The 18,821-nt window shown below is 39.9% G+C and overlaps 1 protein-coding gene across 1 annotated transcript; it reads left to right on the top strand.

Annotated features, from left to right (window-relative positions):
- Positions 1 to 12,450: 12,450 nt before the first annotated feature.
- Positions 12,451 to 17,247, top strand: rgs18 (regulator of G protein signaling 18). Its single transcript, XM_040022316.1, has 5 exons — positions 12,451 to 12,761; positions 13,244 to 13,348; positions 13,568 to 13,629; positions 14,134 to 14,300; positions 15,637 to 17,247. Exons 1-5 carry the CDS (start codon positions 12,640 to 12,642, stop codon positions 15,889 to 15,891), a joined length of 711 nt encoding a protein of 236 aa, XP_039878250.1. The 5' UTR covers positions 12,451 to 12,639; the 3' UTR covers positions 15,892 to 17,247.
- The last annotated feature ends 1,574 nt before the right edge of the window (positions 17,248 to 18,821 follow it).

Genomic DNA, 18,821 nt, shown 5'->3' with positions numbered 1-18,821 from the left:
AAATCCAACATTAGCTCTCAAAATAAGCAGGTAATGGGCCTCTGTAATATTAATTGCTGTGGATGTTTGGGCTGTATGCTTTCATAGTTTGGATCAGATTTGGTAATGTAGTGTATTTTGAGAAAGGTGAAGAGGTACTCAGAAACACCAGGTTGTGTTTGGGGCCATGATGAGGATGGGCACTAAAAGGGCTTATTTCAGGCAATGGGTGAGCTGATGACCTGAGGGGGCTTCACCAGGGCTTTGTATAAGTTCAATAAGGATTTTGTTAACTGTGAATAATGATTCTTTTTTAGACACAGAATAAGAATATAGAACTGGAAATTGGTGTGATTTAAATGTCAGGGATCACTCGAACTACAGCCCCATAGACATGTAAGAAGTCAAAGGCTTGACTCACCTCTGAAGCAGTGATTGGATGATTGGATGATGACTGTTCAGGGCAGGCAGCCAGCAGACATTAGCTGAATGACTCCTGCAACACAACTCCAGTAATAGTGTTTACTGTAATAGAAAGATGACTTTTATCATTTGTGGACTAACTCCTAAAAGGTGCAGCCTGGTGACACTAGTAATACTAATTTTCATAAGTACACCACAATGTTTAGTTGGGCCATATATAAATCATATATATACCACATATAAATCAAGACTGAAGAAGGACGGTGTTACGGCCAGGATAGCCGGTGTGTTTGTGGTGCAGACCCAAGAGCAGGAAAACAGGAGAGAACAGGATTTTAACAAAAAGCGAGCTTTTAATTATGGCTGATAGAGGAACATAGAAAGGCAATGGCAAAACTAAACTATAAGCTGAACTGGGGAAGCTATAGGATTAACTATGTAAACTGTGACTTGAAACAGAAACGTGAATATGAACCTAAGCTTGAAAATAATCCTGCGACTTGAAGTACATGACACTAGACAACCCGACACTGAACAGACTAAGACAGAGGACTTAAACACACAACGGTTAATGAGGGAAGTGGAAACACCTGGGGAAACACAGCTGACACAAATTAACATGACACTACAGGGGAAGTAAAACTAAACACACTGAACATGGAAGACTTTCAAAATAAAACAAGAAACATAATGGACATGACAAGACAAGCTTGACAATAGACATGGAAACACACACACGTGACACAAGAAACACAAGGAGAGACACATGGGAACAGATAAGGGAGGCGAAAGCACGGGCATAACTAAACGTTAAACATAGAGGACAAGACAGAGTAACACAGAAGACAGGAAAAGACTCATAAACACGGAGACATGAAAGAAACGTAAACTGGAATAAATCACTCAACTAAACCTTAACTAAATGACACAAAAACTTAACAAAAATGCAATCTAACATGAGAAAAACAAAAATACAAAATAAACTCAAAACGCTGGGTCACAGACCTGGGCCCTAACAACAAACAGGAATGGCATCATAGTTAATGAGTCATTCATTGACAGTAGTAACTCCTAATACAGGAATTTCAAGCATACGCGCATTGTTTAACAAAAGATAATACTGTAGTGATCATTAGGGAAAAAATTACAGCTCCATTTACACAACAACAAAAAAAGTTGTCACATTGCTGCCTAAACAAAAACAAATTGCAGTAATGTTAAAATCATTAAAGTCTTATATTTAATTGAGAGTCACTTAAAAACAACACAATAATGGCTGAAATTGATACATTTGACAGTCTATTTTTTTTGTTTTGGAAAAATATATGCTTAGTTTATGAAAGATGGGGCAGAAGCATGTCTATCATTGTGTTGCATCACCTGTTCTTAAGGAAATATTCTCCTTTATTTCTGAATGTGTGAATGTTTTCAGCGGGCGAGAGGTCTGCGGTCAGGTCAGTTCATCTCCTGGACACTGTTTAGACGGCATCATGCTACTGAATCAATTCATAAGGATTCCTGATTAACACTGATGTGTACTATTTATTCCAACCATTACTCTTTTTGTGCCACCTGAATCATCATACTTTAATTCGGTCATTATTTCAGAATTACTCATCATTACCTTCTGTGTCTGTGTCCCCTAAAGTAAAGTGAAGCATGACATTTGTATCATTTTAATCAGGAGAGACACATGAAAAACAGGTGATGAGCGATATCGATTTATGTTAATTATGAACCGATAATTACCCAATGATTCACTAATGTAATATCCTCCAGCTGGTTACTTAGTAAATAATCATTACCGGCTATAACGTCCCGGATCAGGCGTTATTAGGGAAGCGCTGATGAACGGCTAATTAACCGTCCTGCCCATTTGTATTTCACTCCTCCCTCGTTCTCTGGTCACCAAGTTTTTGTGTCGTTTATTGCAAAGTTTGACTGTAGATCCAATGTTGGCTGTTAAGCCATCTTAACTAATTCTCTCCTTCAGTGACAGATGGTGAGGTTTTTTCTAAACAGATGGTTTCTGTTACTAAATCAAATGCAGGATTCATGTAATCATCAATTAAACACAAGTACTATACAGTCTAATGTTTACTTACTACAGTGTAATGTTTCTGTATAAAATGCTATCCTTTAATGACTGAAAAAGACTTCTTGTATTTAGTAAAAGTAATATCCTGAGAATAATATCAGCTAAAGTACCAAAAGATGTAAATTAACTGTGAGATGTGGGATGAAAAAAATGCTTCCAAATGAAAATGCAGAGTACACAGTGTAGTACTCTGCATCGTGCCAGTGTAGGAGTCTACTCTTTGGCCAGTGGATAGTTTTATCTGTGACCTGGTTTCCTTGCATTTTAATTACGCTTCCATCTCCATGCACTCGCAGGCAGAGGGATTTCACTGATAACGGTCTGTTTGTAGTGCACCGATCGTGGCCGCAATGTGCTTCACAGACCATTGGCCAAATAATTCAACGTAATTAGACTTGCGTCATACAAAGACGAACAGGCGGGAAGAACTTTTTAGAGATTGTGTGTTCTTTTGCAGACAAGATGAGATGCAGAGAGGACTGGAGAAAGGGAACGAATGAGTCATGAAACATTCAGACCTGACAATACTTCTGACAGAGACAGGGGGAGAGAGGAAGGCAAGAACGCAGGTGGCATTTCATTTTTTTCTTTTTCTTTTCTTATTTTTACCATAAATAGTCTAAATGAAAACATGATAATGTGTAATTACAGATACAATAGCGCAGAATGGGATGAATGTGACTCGCATTCTCCAACGTGACAAAGAACAGATCGGGACTCAGAGGAGAGCTTTCTGCACAGCAATAATGTTCAATTAGGCCTTGTATTGATTTACAGCTGACATAACAACTGCTATAGGAATGAACATTACCACAGATACTTTGCAAAAGAATTTTTTTATTATTACTGTTCATGCATTTTATTTATGCTGTCTGTTTGGAGGACATATTCCAGGGATGACTTTTGGGCTGCGAGGTAGCACATTGAGCAGGTTACTGACCTTTGCATCAGAAGACTCGGCAAGAAACCTTCTTACCATAACGTCCTTGAGCTTGACACCGAATCCCTACCTGCTCCGGGACTAGCGGCCTGTAGCTGACTCTGACCTCTGACCTTCCCACAGATGTAAGTAAGTGAATAAAAAACATTTTTTTAAAAATCTCCTTGCCTTCAGGCGTTAAACACTATCTCCTTTTTGCCCCTGCATGAGTAAGATAGCAGCGCCAGGAAAAAACTGATTTGGTAAGAAGTAGGAACGTTCAATCAGAATTAAATATGTGAGAGATTAGCATTCATTTAAAAACAGCTAAAGTGTGTCTATCTGTGGAGGCTAAATTGAAACGCATTAGTATTCATACCTAAAGTAAAAAAAAAAAAAGACAGACAAATACAAAAAAATATATATATATCTGGCTACAACCAGTCCAACTTAGTGGTGTTACATTATCATTCTAGGAAGGCACATGAATATGTTATTTTTACATAAAAAGCAAATGGTACATGTAGGACGGCAGAGGACTGCACAAACTCACAGTCCAGCAGAAAAACTCTTCGCAACTTCAATCTGAGTCACAGCATGAGTCTGTTCTCTCATCGTCAGGCAGTCAAACGTGTATTACATTTCTAGCCATGGAGACGTGCTGAGGTCGCATGTGAAATATCAAACATCTGACTGCAAGGATTTAGTAGTCCAGCAGTGTCCAGGCATGCTCCAGCATCTGTCATGGCTGAAACAGGAAGGCATCCTCTTCATCCAACCAAAGCAAGCATAGCCATTTGTTGCTCCTCTCTCCGGCTTAATCAGTGAAGCAAAAATGCTCTCAGTTAATTGATTAAAATGATCTCTGTCTCTTAGGAGCAATGTCATCAGCATCCTTGTAATTTGTGTGTCTCTGCCAGAATTTGCTTTGGGTCTGATTTCATTAGCGCCCTATGTAACAGTTTGGAGTCAGGTTAACGCCACGGTATCCTGAGGTGAGAAAACCCTGTTCTGTTTACGTACACTGACAGAAAGTACGTGACAAAAGTACTGAAAGGTCCCCCCATTTATGCATTTTCTCATTTTTCAATACAAAAGGTTGATCTGATTACGACGACAGGCTCGCAGATGGAGACTCTCCTCAGGAGTAAATGTTTATTGATCAAGAAAGACTTGGGCATGTAAATTCTGATTTGTATGTGCGTGTTGTCTGCAGGGTAGCTGCAGAGCAGAATCCATCACTATTGGCATGTGGACCTGATTACTGGAGAGACTCTGAAAGTCTCATAGACCTATGATAAAGAACTCTGTCCGGGCCTCTTTACAACCGCATCACTCAAGAGTGTCTGCACAAAGGAACAGTGCATAGCAAAAAAATAAATAAATAAAAAAATCTTACATTCAGCACAATTGCCTTAATTCAGCTCTATGCTGGCACAGTTTCTTGTATCTGGACTGCAGGAATACATTTAACGCCCTCAGTAAAAAGGATGGCCACAGAATATTTTTAACAAAGAAAATCAGCTTGAATTGGGGTGGGGGGTGGAGGGGTATTTAAATTTAAAATCACATTAAAAGATTAATGGCTTCAAAATGTGTTGCCGTAAACAAAACAGATGTAATATTTATTGGGCGGCAAGTGTGGTGGAAAGTGACTTGCATTTGATTGTCATTTGAAATGGTAGAAGGATTCAGCAGAGACTTGTTGGTGAGAGTAGGTGGGATGATCCATTTTGATTTCAAGCACCACACCGGCAAAAGAGAAAAAGAATATATAATGTGAAAAACAATCACTCCTGCAGCGTGTATGATAATCGGGATGAGGTTAGCATTTTGCAGCTGCAGGCAGAAAAACCCCGTCTGACTAAGTTCCTGGTGCACGAATATTACATCTTTTATGTGTCATGTGATAAACGGTAACTTCTTCAGTATATCTACCAAGTGTGTAGCAATTTTATGTCTTTTATATAAAACAAGATGTTAGACTTTTACATGTTGTGATGATGCTCAACTGGTTTTATTTTGATTCCCCAACACATCATGGGGAGGCAGCACTGAGTCTGCTTTGACAGTCAAAGCTCATTATGTTGGGCTCATGTGCAAACTGGATGCAAGATGATGGCCTGTGTTGGCTAGCAGGTAAACAGATGCCCGTCCAGTGGCCAACAGATAGGTGGGTGTACATTCTTTTAAAAGACTGACTTTGGGTAACATAGTAATTATTTCCTTTTGTTTGAAAAATAACTTTACTGAACATGATCTGATCATACAGACACAGACACAAGCGCTTTTAATCACGTGAGGGTTATAGCTTCATATTACTTAAAAGTCAGCAAAATGGTGATGAAGTCATGATGTAAAACTTCCAAGCTGGTTCAAATTAATTTTATGAAAGACTTACAGTAATGTTTAAGAAAAAAAGCGAAAAGATTACCAGGTAAAATCCTCATTTAGATGCTGTTTCAGGCAAACATTCTGAATTTCATGCTGAGAAATTTCCCTGACCACAGCCGCTTCATCTTAAGCTACGTAGTGTCAAACTTTTTTCTCACTTCTGTACATTCCCCTTTTACTTACCGAGGCAAGCCAGTGATTTGCGCTGAAACGCAGTACGCCTTTCATCTGTGAAGAGCGCACCTGTATGACTCACTACAGGAAAATTATGTCACCAGATCAGAGCGCTGTTCCTGTGTACAGCCTCTGTTGCCTTTGCAGCTAATTTCCCGGAAACTCACAACGTTCTTGTAAAGTCTAATAAGGGAGATCCCACGCCTTCATAAAGCTGCGAACTGCGCAGACTTATGAAAGTGTTTTAAAATGGACAGCGTGACTTTATCCTGTGAGTCTATATCACAGCGACTTAGAGCAGATAAAAACAGATCAACAAAATCTGAGCGCACAACTGATCTTATTATTTAGACTAAAAAGCATTTATGAGTTGATAAGGATCCCTACAATCTGCTCATACACAAGCTGTAAAGCTAAAAAATATAAACAGCATTCTGTAATAGTGAATTAACTGAATAATGTGACATATGAACGTGCAGCCCATTATTTTATAAATCTTGAACCTTTGACCCCAACTGTAAGAGGAACGAGTTCAAACCTTTACTTTAATATGTCACATGTCTGTACTTTGGAGGACACTGTATATTTAAATAAGACCCCTGAGGCGCCTTATTAGATCCAGCAACTGAAACTAACATGTTCATCTGTAAAGTGGCTAATGGCCTGGACAAGTTGGTTCCAGAGGCACTATCAAGTGGGTCGCATGGACCACGTCTGTGTGAATTTAATTAAACTCGTGAGACAAGACAGGTTCAGTTTTGCCCGTCAGGTTATATATATAACCTGTGACTCTTTGTTCTGCATTCACTGCACAAGCAACCCTGCCACCGAGCAGGAGTGATTAGTGCAGCAAAGCCATCTGCACAACTGCAAGCGCAAAGCTGAACAGCACCTCAGCTGCGTATTGGATTCAGTTTTCTGCAGTGGTGGGCAAATGCTCTTGTTCCACACCGCACACAGGCGCCAACCATAAGAAGGCTGACTATTACTCAGTAATCGGTATTAAATAACATACTGGATGGGAGTGGCGGGGAATTGCAAATAATGACTGATTTACAATTTAGATTCAGCTGCAGGCCGGCTCATGTTTAACCCACACGGTAACCAAGGGAACCTGCTAACTTAGTCGTTAGTGGCCCACATAGGAAAGAAGACGTGTATGTTTTTATTAGGTACATCTGTACAGCCTATCTGATGCATTTTTTTATATATCATAAAGCCTACTTGCATTATGCCTGTTATCTTTACTTCAGACACTGTTACTGAGATGGTTATTTAATAGTTATATTAGAGTGAGGTGTTAATGGTCTTCTTAAGCCTTTCATCTATATAAACATGTAAGAGCGACAGACAAAAAAGAAAAAGAAAGCTCTTTCATTTTTATGTAATCAAATGTAACACCACCTTTACGTGTCGGTCACCTGATGTGTAAAATAAGTTACCATGTGAATGTACCATATGTACAATTATTGAACTGGATCTAAGCCTGGATCTAGGTGCTCCCTGTGTGAAGGGGGAAGCTGATGATGACTTTCCTGCTAGGGGAATTGTAGACTTAATGCCTATAGGAGGATTTGGCCAGTGAGTGTAGCAGCAGACTTCATTTATGAGGAAAAGGGGGAAATCTGTCTCATTTAAATACATTGTTGAACAAAAGCTTTAATAGTGGAATAATGCACATTCTGCACTTTTGTTCCAAATCTGGAAGTACAAAAAGGTTTAAGCACAAGGAAAGATTGTGGTATCGGCAAGGAAAATATATGCAACTAACTACGCTTTCCTTAGTTATTATCAGATATAAATCAGATTGTGAGGTGCTCAGTATTGCTCAGTATCAACAACGCTGCATTTGTTCTCAGCCTAAATGTCTTTAGCTTAAAATCTCTACATAATCATTCATAATCTCATTCAAAAAATCTACTCTGTTTGGTGTAACCAGGGCCGCCAACACCAGAGGGCAAATTAAACTCATGGTTCTCTAGTGATTTTGTATAGCTAATGTAAAGGTGCTTCCTTGTCTGCTAACAATGAAATGGCTGAAAGCTGCTGTGTGGTGGGATACAATATTACAGATGCTACAAAGATTGAGATAGCTTCGGAAAAATAAAGCTGGCCTCAAACCTGCATTCTGTCTGAAGACCAGCAAAAAGACTGGATTGTAAAGAAGTCTACAAAACAGCTCTCTAGCTTGATCACTGTAAACACTTTCCTGATGAGTTTATGGGCTCAGGCACTTTTTTGTTTATGATCATTTGTGACATTAGCCACTCGCTCATTGGCTAACAACCTATTCAGTCACAAGCCACTGGCCAATAACTGAGCGGTTTTACAGTCAGACTGGCCTCTACTTGTCACATCTGTTACCGTTTTTTGCAACAAAGGCAGAGATGGCAAAATCGCTCATCTTCATATCAGAACTACAAAAACAAGCATGTGGCATCACAGTAGCTACCTCCATCTGTTATATGGTCTATGCACATTTACCAACAGCCAACAAGGTGGAAGTAACTTTAGTATTTTACCCTGTGTGTTTTACATGGTGCAGAAAACTTTTATTATTCTATAGTTTACATATTTTTATTTACTTTTTATTTGCATGTTTTTATTTTGAAAGTTTAGTGTTAACTTCCGATCCATATCTCTCCAGTTAAGACAACGATCTATACCTGCTCAATGACCTGCTATAAAAATGCAGGGAGACACAGCAGAGCAGAGAAACCAACAGAAATATATGGCTGCAAATATTACTTAGAGCTCCTGTGAGCAAACCATGCTGTTTGTCTGTTTTATAAAATACTCAAGCACTGCAGGCAGATAGCCAGAAGCGATCGGGTCCTTGTGGAGTGCAACAAGAACGGTAAAAGAACGACTGGCAGACAGGTGGGACTCGGTTTCAGTCGTTCTTCTGCATGGCACGTCAGAGTGGGAAGTGTTAGAGTATTTTAGAACTCGTTTGTACTTGTTTTTGTGCCTAGTCTGGCTTTTATGTAGTAAATTCTTTTTTTAATTACTAATCAGTCACCCCTCTTCCTTTATATTCAGGGGCATAATTTCCAGGGGGGTTAGGGGGGTTATTACCCCTCCCATAATCAGACCCAACCAATATAACCCCCAAACCCAATAAAATTATGAATTATCTTGCATAAATAGGCTGTAGATTCTCTTAACTCATTTCAGGTATTACCAGCAAAATAGTTGCATGTTTAATCATCTAGGAATTTATTTATTTAGACAGAGATCTTGACCCCCCCAATGTTCAGCACAAAGTTATGCCGATGTTTATGTTCTCCACCCGATTAAAAAAGTCCTCATTCAAAATGTAGAATTCATTTTTGTTTGCATTATTGTTTTGTTTTTTCCTTTTTTTTAAATTATTTTTTAAGCTGCAAATAGGAATGTGGTTAGCAGTGTAGCTAATGTAGCTTGCAACATTAGCTAGCTAACAGCTAATAACAATTGGAGCTAAAAATTCCTTTGATGTAAATGAATCTAGTATTTTTAACCTGCTAGAGGCATTTTGTCACAGTTTTATCTCAGGGCCAAGTATTTAAACCTCTAGTGTGCGTGCTTTTCAGATTATGACATGTTGAGCTCTGTGCTGGTGAAATATGAGTTTTGAATTCCATAAAATGAAACTTGGCTCTTATCTTTTTGTGAATGATTAATGAAATAATGAGTGGCTAGCACAATTCTGATATCACAAATGGGAAAGAAGAATAATGATTCAAAACTGATGTCATTAAACAGAATGTTTTATATGGTAGATGATGAAAAGAAGTGGAAAGTCTTCAGTCATCTGTCCTGGATTGACATATTGTACCCTTGTAGAAAAGATCAAGGCCTGGCCTCTCCTCTCCAATGAGCACCCAAATGTCTCTTTTCCTCATTCTTGCATGCCCTATTTTTGGATAAAAGCAATTCCAGTGAGGCATATTGTTATGAAAATAGGAGCATGACGAGAATGTTGAAAATAATTTTCAAGCCTTAGCACCATTGTTGTGTTTGTTGTGCTTGTTTGCGGTCTGTAAGGGGGTTCCTGCTGATTCACTGAAGTCCGTTATACTCTGACACGTCTGTTGATTCATTTTGTTGTCTGACTTCGCTTTGTTTTCAGCCAATGTAGAGACACAAAGCACAGACTGAACTTGACGTGAAAAGGCGCTTTCAGGCAGGAAGTAACAACACCCCTTCTTCCCCCCTCACCCATGTCAGCACTTTGCAGTTTCGGTTCAATCGCTTCCCTTTTTACCAAGCGACATCCAAAATGCACTCTTAAATGTCCATTTGCATATCATCATTGTCCACACATGCACAGCTCTGTATGTTTGCACTGCAGCACAAAAACAACAGGTGGGGGGAAACTCTTGCGGTGTTGGGTGTACGTATGAATTTTGCCAAATATACCTCAACCAGACATCACGTGGTTTCATACCAGTTTCGCCGCTGTGAGCCGATAATGTTATTTGTTTAGTTCGGTGACACTTTAAACACTTCTTCTCTGACAAGAAATACAGAAGCGCAGTCTTCCCCCTGTTTATTAACAGATCACTGCATGAAATAACTGCTACAATACTCCGGTGAACCAGTTACATAATTACAACTGTAAATAGGAATATTATTTCAAAATGATCAAATGAAACAGTTCTAATCTTTTGTCTCCAGCTGGCAGCAGAATCTTCTTGGCTCAGTGTGTGTATTGATTTTGTTGGTTCTCTCATCTGGTATGTTGACAAGAGGCAAATGCATACAGAGAAGCTAAATGACAGCTATTTAATTTGGTTTCAGTGATTGTGCAGGCTGCTGTTACCTGAAGAGAAAGGATGCTGCAGGTTCTATTTATAGGACTCATATGCATTTCCAGAAATTGTGTCTTTCATTCAACAGGTTTTCTGTTGTTGTTTTAGTTGTTTTGGGGTTGTTGTTTTTTTAATGTGAGAATAGAAAAAGGTTTTGATATAGCTTGGTGCAAGTTTCAAGGGTTTTACAAATAGACTGTGTTTACCATTGTGTTCCTTTGATTTCTTTCTAGGCTGGATAGCTAAACCTTAACTACAAACCAAGTATCAAGGTTGAGTGTGCCTTTATTGCAACTTTATGCAGGGGCAGAGCTAACCGGTGGCCAGCGACTGAAATTTGGCTACCGCTTTGGTCAACCTACACCACCAATGCTGAAACATGTTAGGGGGTTTGCACCCACCACAGAGCTGCTAGCAGAAAGGCTGAACACAGAATATGGGGGAGATCAACAGGATGTAAACAATGCCACTTTTGCCAATTTGTTGCTGTGGTTTCTGCGAAATGCTGACAAAGTCATCACAGACATGTGATTTTCATCACACCAGAAGGAAAACAAAGCCAAAAGCATGATCGCGGCCGGCCCCTGTGACTGATGTGTAGTGAGTAGTCATGACTTTGGGGTGTCACTGTTGCCGGTGGTATCAGTAAATTCTGGGTTGTAGAGGCTCTTGAGAAGATTTATCGCGTCACTTGTGCAGGAGGAGCTGAGTCTACTTTTCTGCTCGACAGATGTGCAGTTTACATCTGCAAATTTTGTGGTCTATCAGAACTTGTCCGGGGTCCACAGTTCCCGCTAACTGTCAGCTGTAATTGACATTTGGAAGCTGGAAGCGCTTTGATATCTTTGTACAGCCTTGCAGATCAAGTAGCTGCACTTCAGACCCTCAGACAGCTACTTAGAGGGGCCCACGATGGGTGGGAGATAAGGTTAGAGGATTTATCAGCTCTGAACCTGTTATTGACTGACAACTTCAGAAGGCTTGTTCATTTTCCAATTACGTTTAATTAGGACCTTGTTCTTTCCTTTTAACTTCTGTTCAAACTAAAGAAACACATCCTCTGCTGCTATGCTGAAAGGCAGCTTCACACTCTCTCCAGCACAGACGTTGCACTTGTCTCCATCTCCATCTAGAACACATCTATTCCCTGTTGCTCTCTACTGTGTCACAATGAATTCGTCCTCCTTCTTTAAGGCTCTCATGTTCGGGAACGAGCTAAGGTCAGCCTCAGCGCAGATGCATTTTATTATTCATTACATTGTATTCTTTCCAGCACTGCAGTGTCTGGCCTTGCTGGCGGTACAAGTGGAATCACAGAACAAGTGACCTCTTTTATAATTCACACTCTTAAACGTTTTCTATGTGTTCAAGGTTGATATTATTCATGCAATGTCGAACACGTAATCAAACACGAGACAGTATAAACACAGATATTCAAATTGATATTGATATTCGGACAACATCAGAGTTTTTCTTAAATATTGGGTCCAAATTGCTTAAGTGCAACGCGTCACAGTGTGAAAACGATTGTTACAAAAAATCAAGACAAAAATATCACCTCAAGTCAAAACAAACAGAACTAATGAATGATAAAAATGAATGTAATGAACATAGTCACAGGTGTCTTTTTCAAGTTTCCTAGTAAATAGTTGGCAGGATGTTGAACCCAGAGGGGTTTTCTATATCACAGATCAAGCTGATGGCAGTTAGCTGTTATACCGTTACAGGAAGTAGAGCGAGCATGGGAAATGAAACGCGAGCACCGTTTATAAAAGACGAGGTGGTTCAACGAGTGATGGGTTAAACATTTTTCAGAGAGTTATTTGTGGCCTGCTGCTTTGCACGCCACAGACAGCATGGAGACGCTTCTTCTTCTATTTCCTCAATTCAGCTACATGCCCCCAAAGGAGGAAGCATATTTCAAAATGTTTGGTCCAGTAGGCTTACAGACACCAAAGATGAAGGACGACAGTAGCAGGTTGGTGTGTGATTTTCCGTCATTTTTAAATGTTTACCTGTTTTCTGAAGTTTTTAGAGGGGCTTTAGCAATTTCTAACAGCTATTGAAAGAAATTGGAGCAGTACAACTTTAATCAACCAATAGATTCAGCAAGCGTTTTTGTACAAAGACGAAATATTTTAATCTGTAATATTCACGACATGTCTCCGTACCTTGTAGATTTGCCTTTTCTGTGCTGCTCAAAGCTGCTATAGCTGACACCATATAAGGCTGTTGAACTTAAAAGCTGCCGTCTTCCCTCATAAGGGTCTCCACGCTTTTCTTAAAAAACACGTCAGCTTATGTGACTGAACTTGCAATCTGTACTATGCTGCAGAGCTGTTGTGCAATTCATATTGTGCCATGAAAGCCACTTCAGAAAGTGTGCCTTTAAGGAGAAAAGTTTGCTGCAATTGTAAGTGCACCTTCTGGTCTTTTATATTTGTTCTCCCTTGTTTGCAGGCAGAAAGACAAAGAGAGGAAGAGTCGGCTTAGCCTTTTTCTCACCAAGTCAGGCTCTCACGAAAACGTCAGTCCCAGTAAAAAGACAGCTACGACACCCAGCAAGTGAGAAAGAAAAAAAAAAATCCATTAACTTCTCATGCAGGCCGTGGTATTTTGCACAAGCATTATCCCTTTTTAACCTCAGATTTCTGTACCCTCCATGACTCATTGCACACTCACAGATGCATGACATCTAGTACGTCTCTGTGAGAATCCAAGACATTTTTTTTTTTTGCTGCATCATTAGAGGAGAGCTGACCGCATCTCTGATTTGTTTCACAGCATCTCAACGGAGGCAGCTTTGCAATGGAGCGACTCCTTTGAAGAACTACTAAAGCACTCAGGTCAGATTAATGCCTGAAACTTTTCAAAAATGTTGTGTCGAATTGCCGTCTAAAACAGTTTCTTGTGCTGTCAAACGCTTTGCTTCATTTGAATTGTAAACTGTAACACAGTGTTCGAAGCGCTAAATAGTTAATGGGGAGTGCTGTGAGAGTTTCACTACATCTTTTAATGTTTGTTAACACAGATAGTAATACAGAAACTGTGCAACTTCCTCCCCTCGTCACAGATGCCGCACAGAAACACTGTGACCTGCTGTCGTTTTGGCACGGTTAACAGATCCATGTAATAACATCCACACTTTTGAGCACACTCACACATATTATGGTTAAGCTGTTTCGGGATAGTTAAACTGACTATAGAGCTGAGACTCATAGATTATGAAGTTTTGGCAGGTTTCCACAACACACTGAAATGTGGAAGCTACATGTCCTTAAACAGCTGTAGTTACAGGAGCGTGACTAACAGTGTTTCTCTGTTTCTCTGTTTCTGTTTCTTTACATCAGATGGGGTGGAAACCTTCTCTCAGTTCCTCAGGACAGAGTTCAGTGAAGAAAACATTGAGTTCTGGTTGGCCTGTGAAGAATACAAGACCACTGATTCTGAGACAAAGCTGCTGTCCAAAGCCAAATATATTTATACAATTTTTATTGAATCCGATGCCCCTAAAGAGGTATGACATATGCCTTTTTTTACATCACAAACGGCATGGATGTTGTGTTGCTAAGCTGGGCTTCAAAAGCTTAACCCCCCCTGGAGTGCAGTTTACCGTTTTTCTTGGCTTATTTGTCAGTGAGGGCTGTTGACAACTTGAAATATTTATATTATCGTAATAAAAAAATAACAGTAGGCGAATTCTAAAGTGCTGTGTAGACAGGAGCCCGCAGCAACTTGACCTTTGCGAACAATCATTAGGAGCAGCAGCAGCTCGTCGAGGTCATGTGTTTAGCGCTTACACGGCTGCAAAGCAGGTTGAGTTATTTCTGTGCGAGACAGTTGTGGTTTAAAAGGTTTCCACTCACTTTGCAAAGATGATGCGACCACCATCTGATATGCTTTCAGGGCCCGTAGCATATTTGACCGTTAAAGAGTTCTGCGTCTGGTTTGAGGTTTTCACATTCCTCTGCAAGAGTGGAGAGAGCATCTCCCACACACTTTCAGTCTAAGATGAGTGCATATGTAAATCTGAAAGAGGGTTTTCAGAGCAACGCTGCAGTGGCATTATTGCACACAAGTACACAGCTCGAGCGATTTGAAGGGAGAAACAAATGTAAATGAATGCAACCTTCAATACTGATGGTAGACGATAGCGTAGTTTCACACGCATGCATATTTATTTTGAAAGCTGCTGGTAGTTTTTCAAAGGAAAGAATCTTAAGAATATTTCAGTCTATAAAGGGCATAAATATGGTTTTGCCGCCAGTAATTAAACATTAAAAAGCCAGTCACGAGAGTAGGAGGCAGAAAATTAACCTCTATCTGTGATGATATCTAAGAAACTGATGTGTGTCAGTGACTGTTTAAACTCAGATTATCTAGAGTTGAAATATAGTGTCAACAAAAACACGCACGGGGAAAGAAAACTCATGCTCTGAGCGCAGTTATGAATAACTCACATTTTGGCTTTGGAAAGCGATCCATTAATGTCAAGGTGAGGTTTGACATTCTTAACCTTTTTTAAAAGATCCTCTAAAGCAGGCACAGCAGAATTATTTTCTCTTAAGAAGAGCATCTTGACATTCTGAAATTGACTTTTATTTGGTGTCGCGTGTGTGTAACCTTCTGAAACATCGAGATGTGGAGTTTCTCCATTGTTGTAAACGACTCCACGCAGCGCTCACTGCGGGTTTCGGGGTTTCCCCTCTCTTATCAGTAACTTGCATATCTACTCAGGCCTTTGTCTAACCCACTGTCTGCCCCTGCTGCAAACCTACGCAAAAATCCTAAACTCGGGTTGAAATGTACGTGGGCAAGTGTAGATTTAACATGTGTCCCTATTTTTCATTCAGATCAACATTGACTATCACACCAAGACGGCCATCCAGAACAACATGGCAAAGCCCACAAAGAGCTGTTTTGAAGCAGCTCAGATGAAAGTCTACAGCCTGATGAAAAAGGACTCCTACCCCAGGTTCCTGCAATCTGACATTTATCTGCGACTCACCAGGAGGAAAGGCCCCGGAGCCACCATGTTTCGCAGAAGGTCACGCTCCTGTGTTTTCAACGACAGAGGGGAGGCCACGACCGAACCCTCAGCCTGGTAGCTTGGAGGAGCAGTAGCTCACTCTGTGCGATGGATTAATTATTATATTGCAGCACAACTGCTGAAATATAAAGTGTGGTGCGGAAGTTTATTATTTTCCACAGGTTTGCTTCTGCAGAGTGCATTATTTTTTTATAACCACCATTGCCACAGTGGATTACTCCACATGCACAGCACTGTGACAGCATGCCAGCAATAGTAATCTAAATAACATTTTGGGAAGTACATTTGTTTGCTTTCTTGAATGCACAGACTGCTACAAATCTTAAACGCGTGTGCGGTAAATGCGTGGCTACAGCTAGAAGCTGGCTAGTTTAGCTTAGCATAAAGGCCGTTAACAGGAGATTATAGGCACAAAAGCTCTGTTTCAGAGTCACAAAATTCAAGCGCAGTTCCTCTAAAGCTAATTTTGAAAGCTTTAAGCTTTATATGTTAACGGTTCATTCTGTGGAGAGAAAAAAAGACAGTATTTAAAGAAGTTTCACTTCATTCTGAGTCTTTGTGATGGGATACGCTAACGGGCTGCGGGCGGTAGCTTTATGTCATGCAGATAGGAGAGTTCACAGGATTAACCTTCAGCTACAAGAATAATCTCAAAGGTTACGTCACAGCCATGTGGTTATCTGAAAATAATGGACGCCCCCTGGTCAATCAGAATTGAATATTCTCAGTGGCCATTGTATGAAACCAGGTTACTCCACAGCATCTGTGGATTGATCTATCCATTCTTTTCCTCAGAGGCGCTTTACTTGTGGATTCAATCTTTATTGATGATTTTTAGATTTTTTTTTTTAAATCTCACAAAACTTGAATGACAATGTGATAGCTAGCTGGAGACAGAATCTCAGATGAGACGCCTCCTCCCCACTGACAGTATCCAGCCAGCCGTACAGGCAGCCACACTGAGGCAGCCCTCGTGACTTCAGACTGGGTATACTTCATTTGGTTTGTTTTCCGATCCAACAACAGCACCTTAAAACACCATTAATGCAGTCAATGCGGCATACGAGCCAATTTGAATGTGTCTCATTAAAAGGAATTCATGAATTTATCCTTCTATCGCACTGCCCACCTGTCTCAATACTAACTTGCAGTGACAGCCTGCTGCAAAAGTACAGAAACTTTTTGTTTTTTTACAGATCTCTTATTTCTGCTGTTAATCAAAGACTCATTTTTTCACACCAAGAAAATGTATCTGTGCTATTTGAATACTAATATTATAAATTATGATTGCCTTTTTTTTCCGTTTGCTACCACCTAATAATTTATGTATTATTCATATGTCATCATACGTGTTGACTTGCTGTAAATGATGTGGAGTAACTCAAATAAACACTTTCTTATAAAGCACTTTTAATGAGGCCTTCAGTGGCATTAATTACTCTGAATGACCACATCTAAATGTGAAAAATCGAGCTGTAGCGTGTGCATATTACACTAGTGGGGGAAATTGTGATCTTGTGTAGCTCCCTATTCCAAATCACTGAAAAATTAATAGTCCGTATCAGGTCCCACCACTCTAGCACGAAATTATTCATGTTACTGTATATGTATGCACAAGCTATACTTCTTGTAAAGACAAATGTGTATTAATTCAGAATTGTTGCCCCTGAACTCTTGAATATGCATGCAGACAGACTACATCTAAGTACTTAAAGCGGTACATACACACATAGTGCTGGTTTAGCTCATTAACACAGATGTCAAGGATTCAAGAATGCTTTAAAGGGATAAAGTCAATCTCAGCCCAAGTACCTGTCACTCTATAAAACCTGTGCGGAATACCTCACATTTCCCATTAATTATGCATCCATCTAGATGGCAGCAGCAGCAGCATGCATACACTGCAGTTCCTGCTGTCTTCTCATACCAATAGTCAAAGAAGGAGTGTGGGGTGTGGGATTTATTGTAATGGTCTTTTAACAAAGGTAGTAGCTCTGCTGCCCTCCCAAATACATCACAGCATAAGATTAGTTGCCCGCTAAGACTTTGCTGGCAGATTCCGTGTTTCTTTCCCCATTGGCATTTAAATTCGATGCTCTGTCTATGCTAAAAAGCCTCTAAAGTCACCCACAAGTTAAAGATGTATTGTGGAACTGCTGAAGGGAAACAAAAGAGTAAGAAAGCAGTTTGCCTGGAGATATGAGGCTTGTAAAACACAATGAATACCAGTCTAAGAGGAGTTTAAAATGAAAAAGATGTATTATAAGGTGGCTAACAGTGGATTTTACAGACACTTTCTCCAGTATGTTTTTGTTTTAAAAGATTACTCAATGTAGACCGAAGAGCGTCAGCAGTTTATGTACCTGCCGGGCTCTTGTCTCCTTTTTGAGAACAAGTTTGTCCCGTCTCCGGAGCCTGTGTGGCTCAAATTTAGCAAGAGATTTGCTGACACCCAGGCTCACATATTGAGTTGTGAAATCTTCCCCCGTTAGAAATCCATTTGCACTTGATGTGGTTGACCTGCAAAGATATTGACACACTTCAGCATATTTCACTGCAAACAGAGGGCCATGTCGAGTTTAAAAATCTTGAGGTGAGAGTTTGTATTTTGTATTAAACCTCCACTGAAGTAACAGAAGCAGCGAGGCACCCATTTATGCTGGGAAAAATCAGCACTGCTGATTCTTAAAGTGGCTCCATGTTTATCAGTGGACTGGGGGCTGGAGGAAGTAGCCTAAATCGTTTTTAGGAATAATGTCAGACTGAAGGCAAAATGAAACATTGAAACACACGTTGTCAAAAAACATGTCAGTTGCATAAGATCTATAGGAGCAGGCTGAAATAAGTAGCAACTGTACGTATAAGTGGGAATGTAACATTTAACAATTAAAAAAAGAAAAATACATAACATGTTTCACCAAGGACAAGTCGATGCTCTGTCAAGATTTTTACTGTTGTTTATAGAACAGTTACATTTGAAGGTACATG

Source organism: Simochromis diagramma, unplaced genomic scaffold, assembly GCF_900408965.1.
Source record: "Simochromis diagramma unplaced genomic scaffold, fSimDia1.1 OVJJ01000205.1, whole genome shotgun sequence".
Lineage (NCBI taxonomy): Eukaryota > Metazoa > Chordata > Actinopteri > Cichliformes > Cichlidae > Simochromis > Simochromis diagramma.
Note: the sequence above shows the minus strand (reverse complement) of the source record. Positions and strands in the feature narration are given on the sequence as shown.

Excerpts from the sequence above, each read along its gene's own strand:
- rgs18 (XM_040022316.1), top strand. The coding sequence starts at position 12,640 with ATGGAGACGCTTCTTCTTCTATTTCCTCAATTCAGCTACATGCCCCCA. Across the intron at positions 13,630-14,133 it reads AGAACTACTAAAGCACTCAG|ATGGGGTGGAAACCTTCTCT; the intron begins GTCAGATTAATG and ends TCTTTACATCAG. Across the intron at positions 14,301-15,636 it reads AATCCGATGCCCCTAAAGAG|ATCAACATTGACTATCACAC; the intron begins GTATGACATATG and ends TTTTTCATTCAG.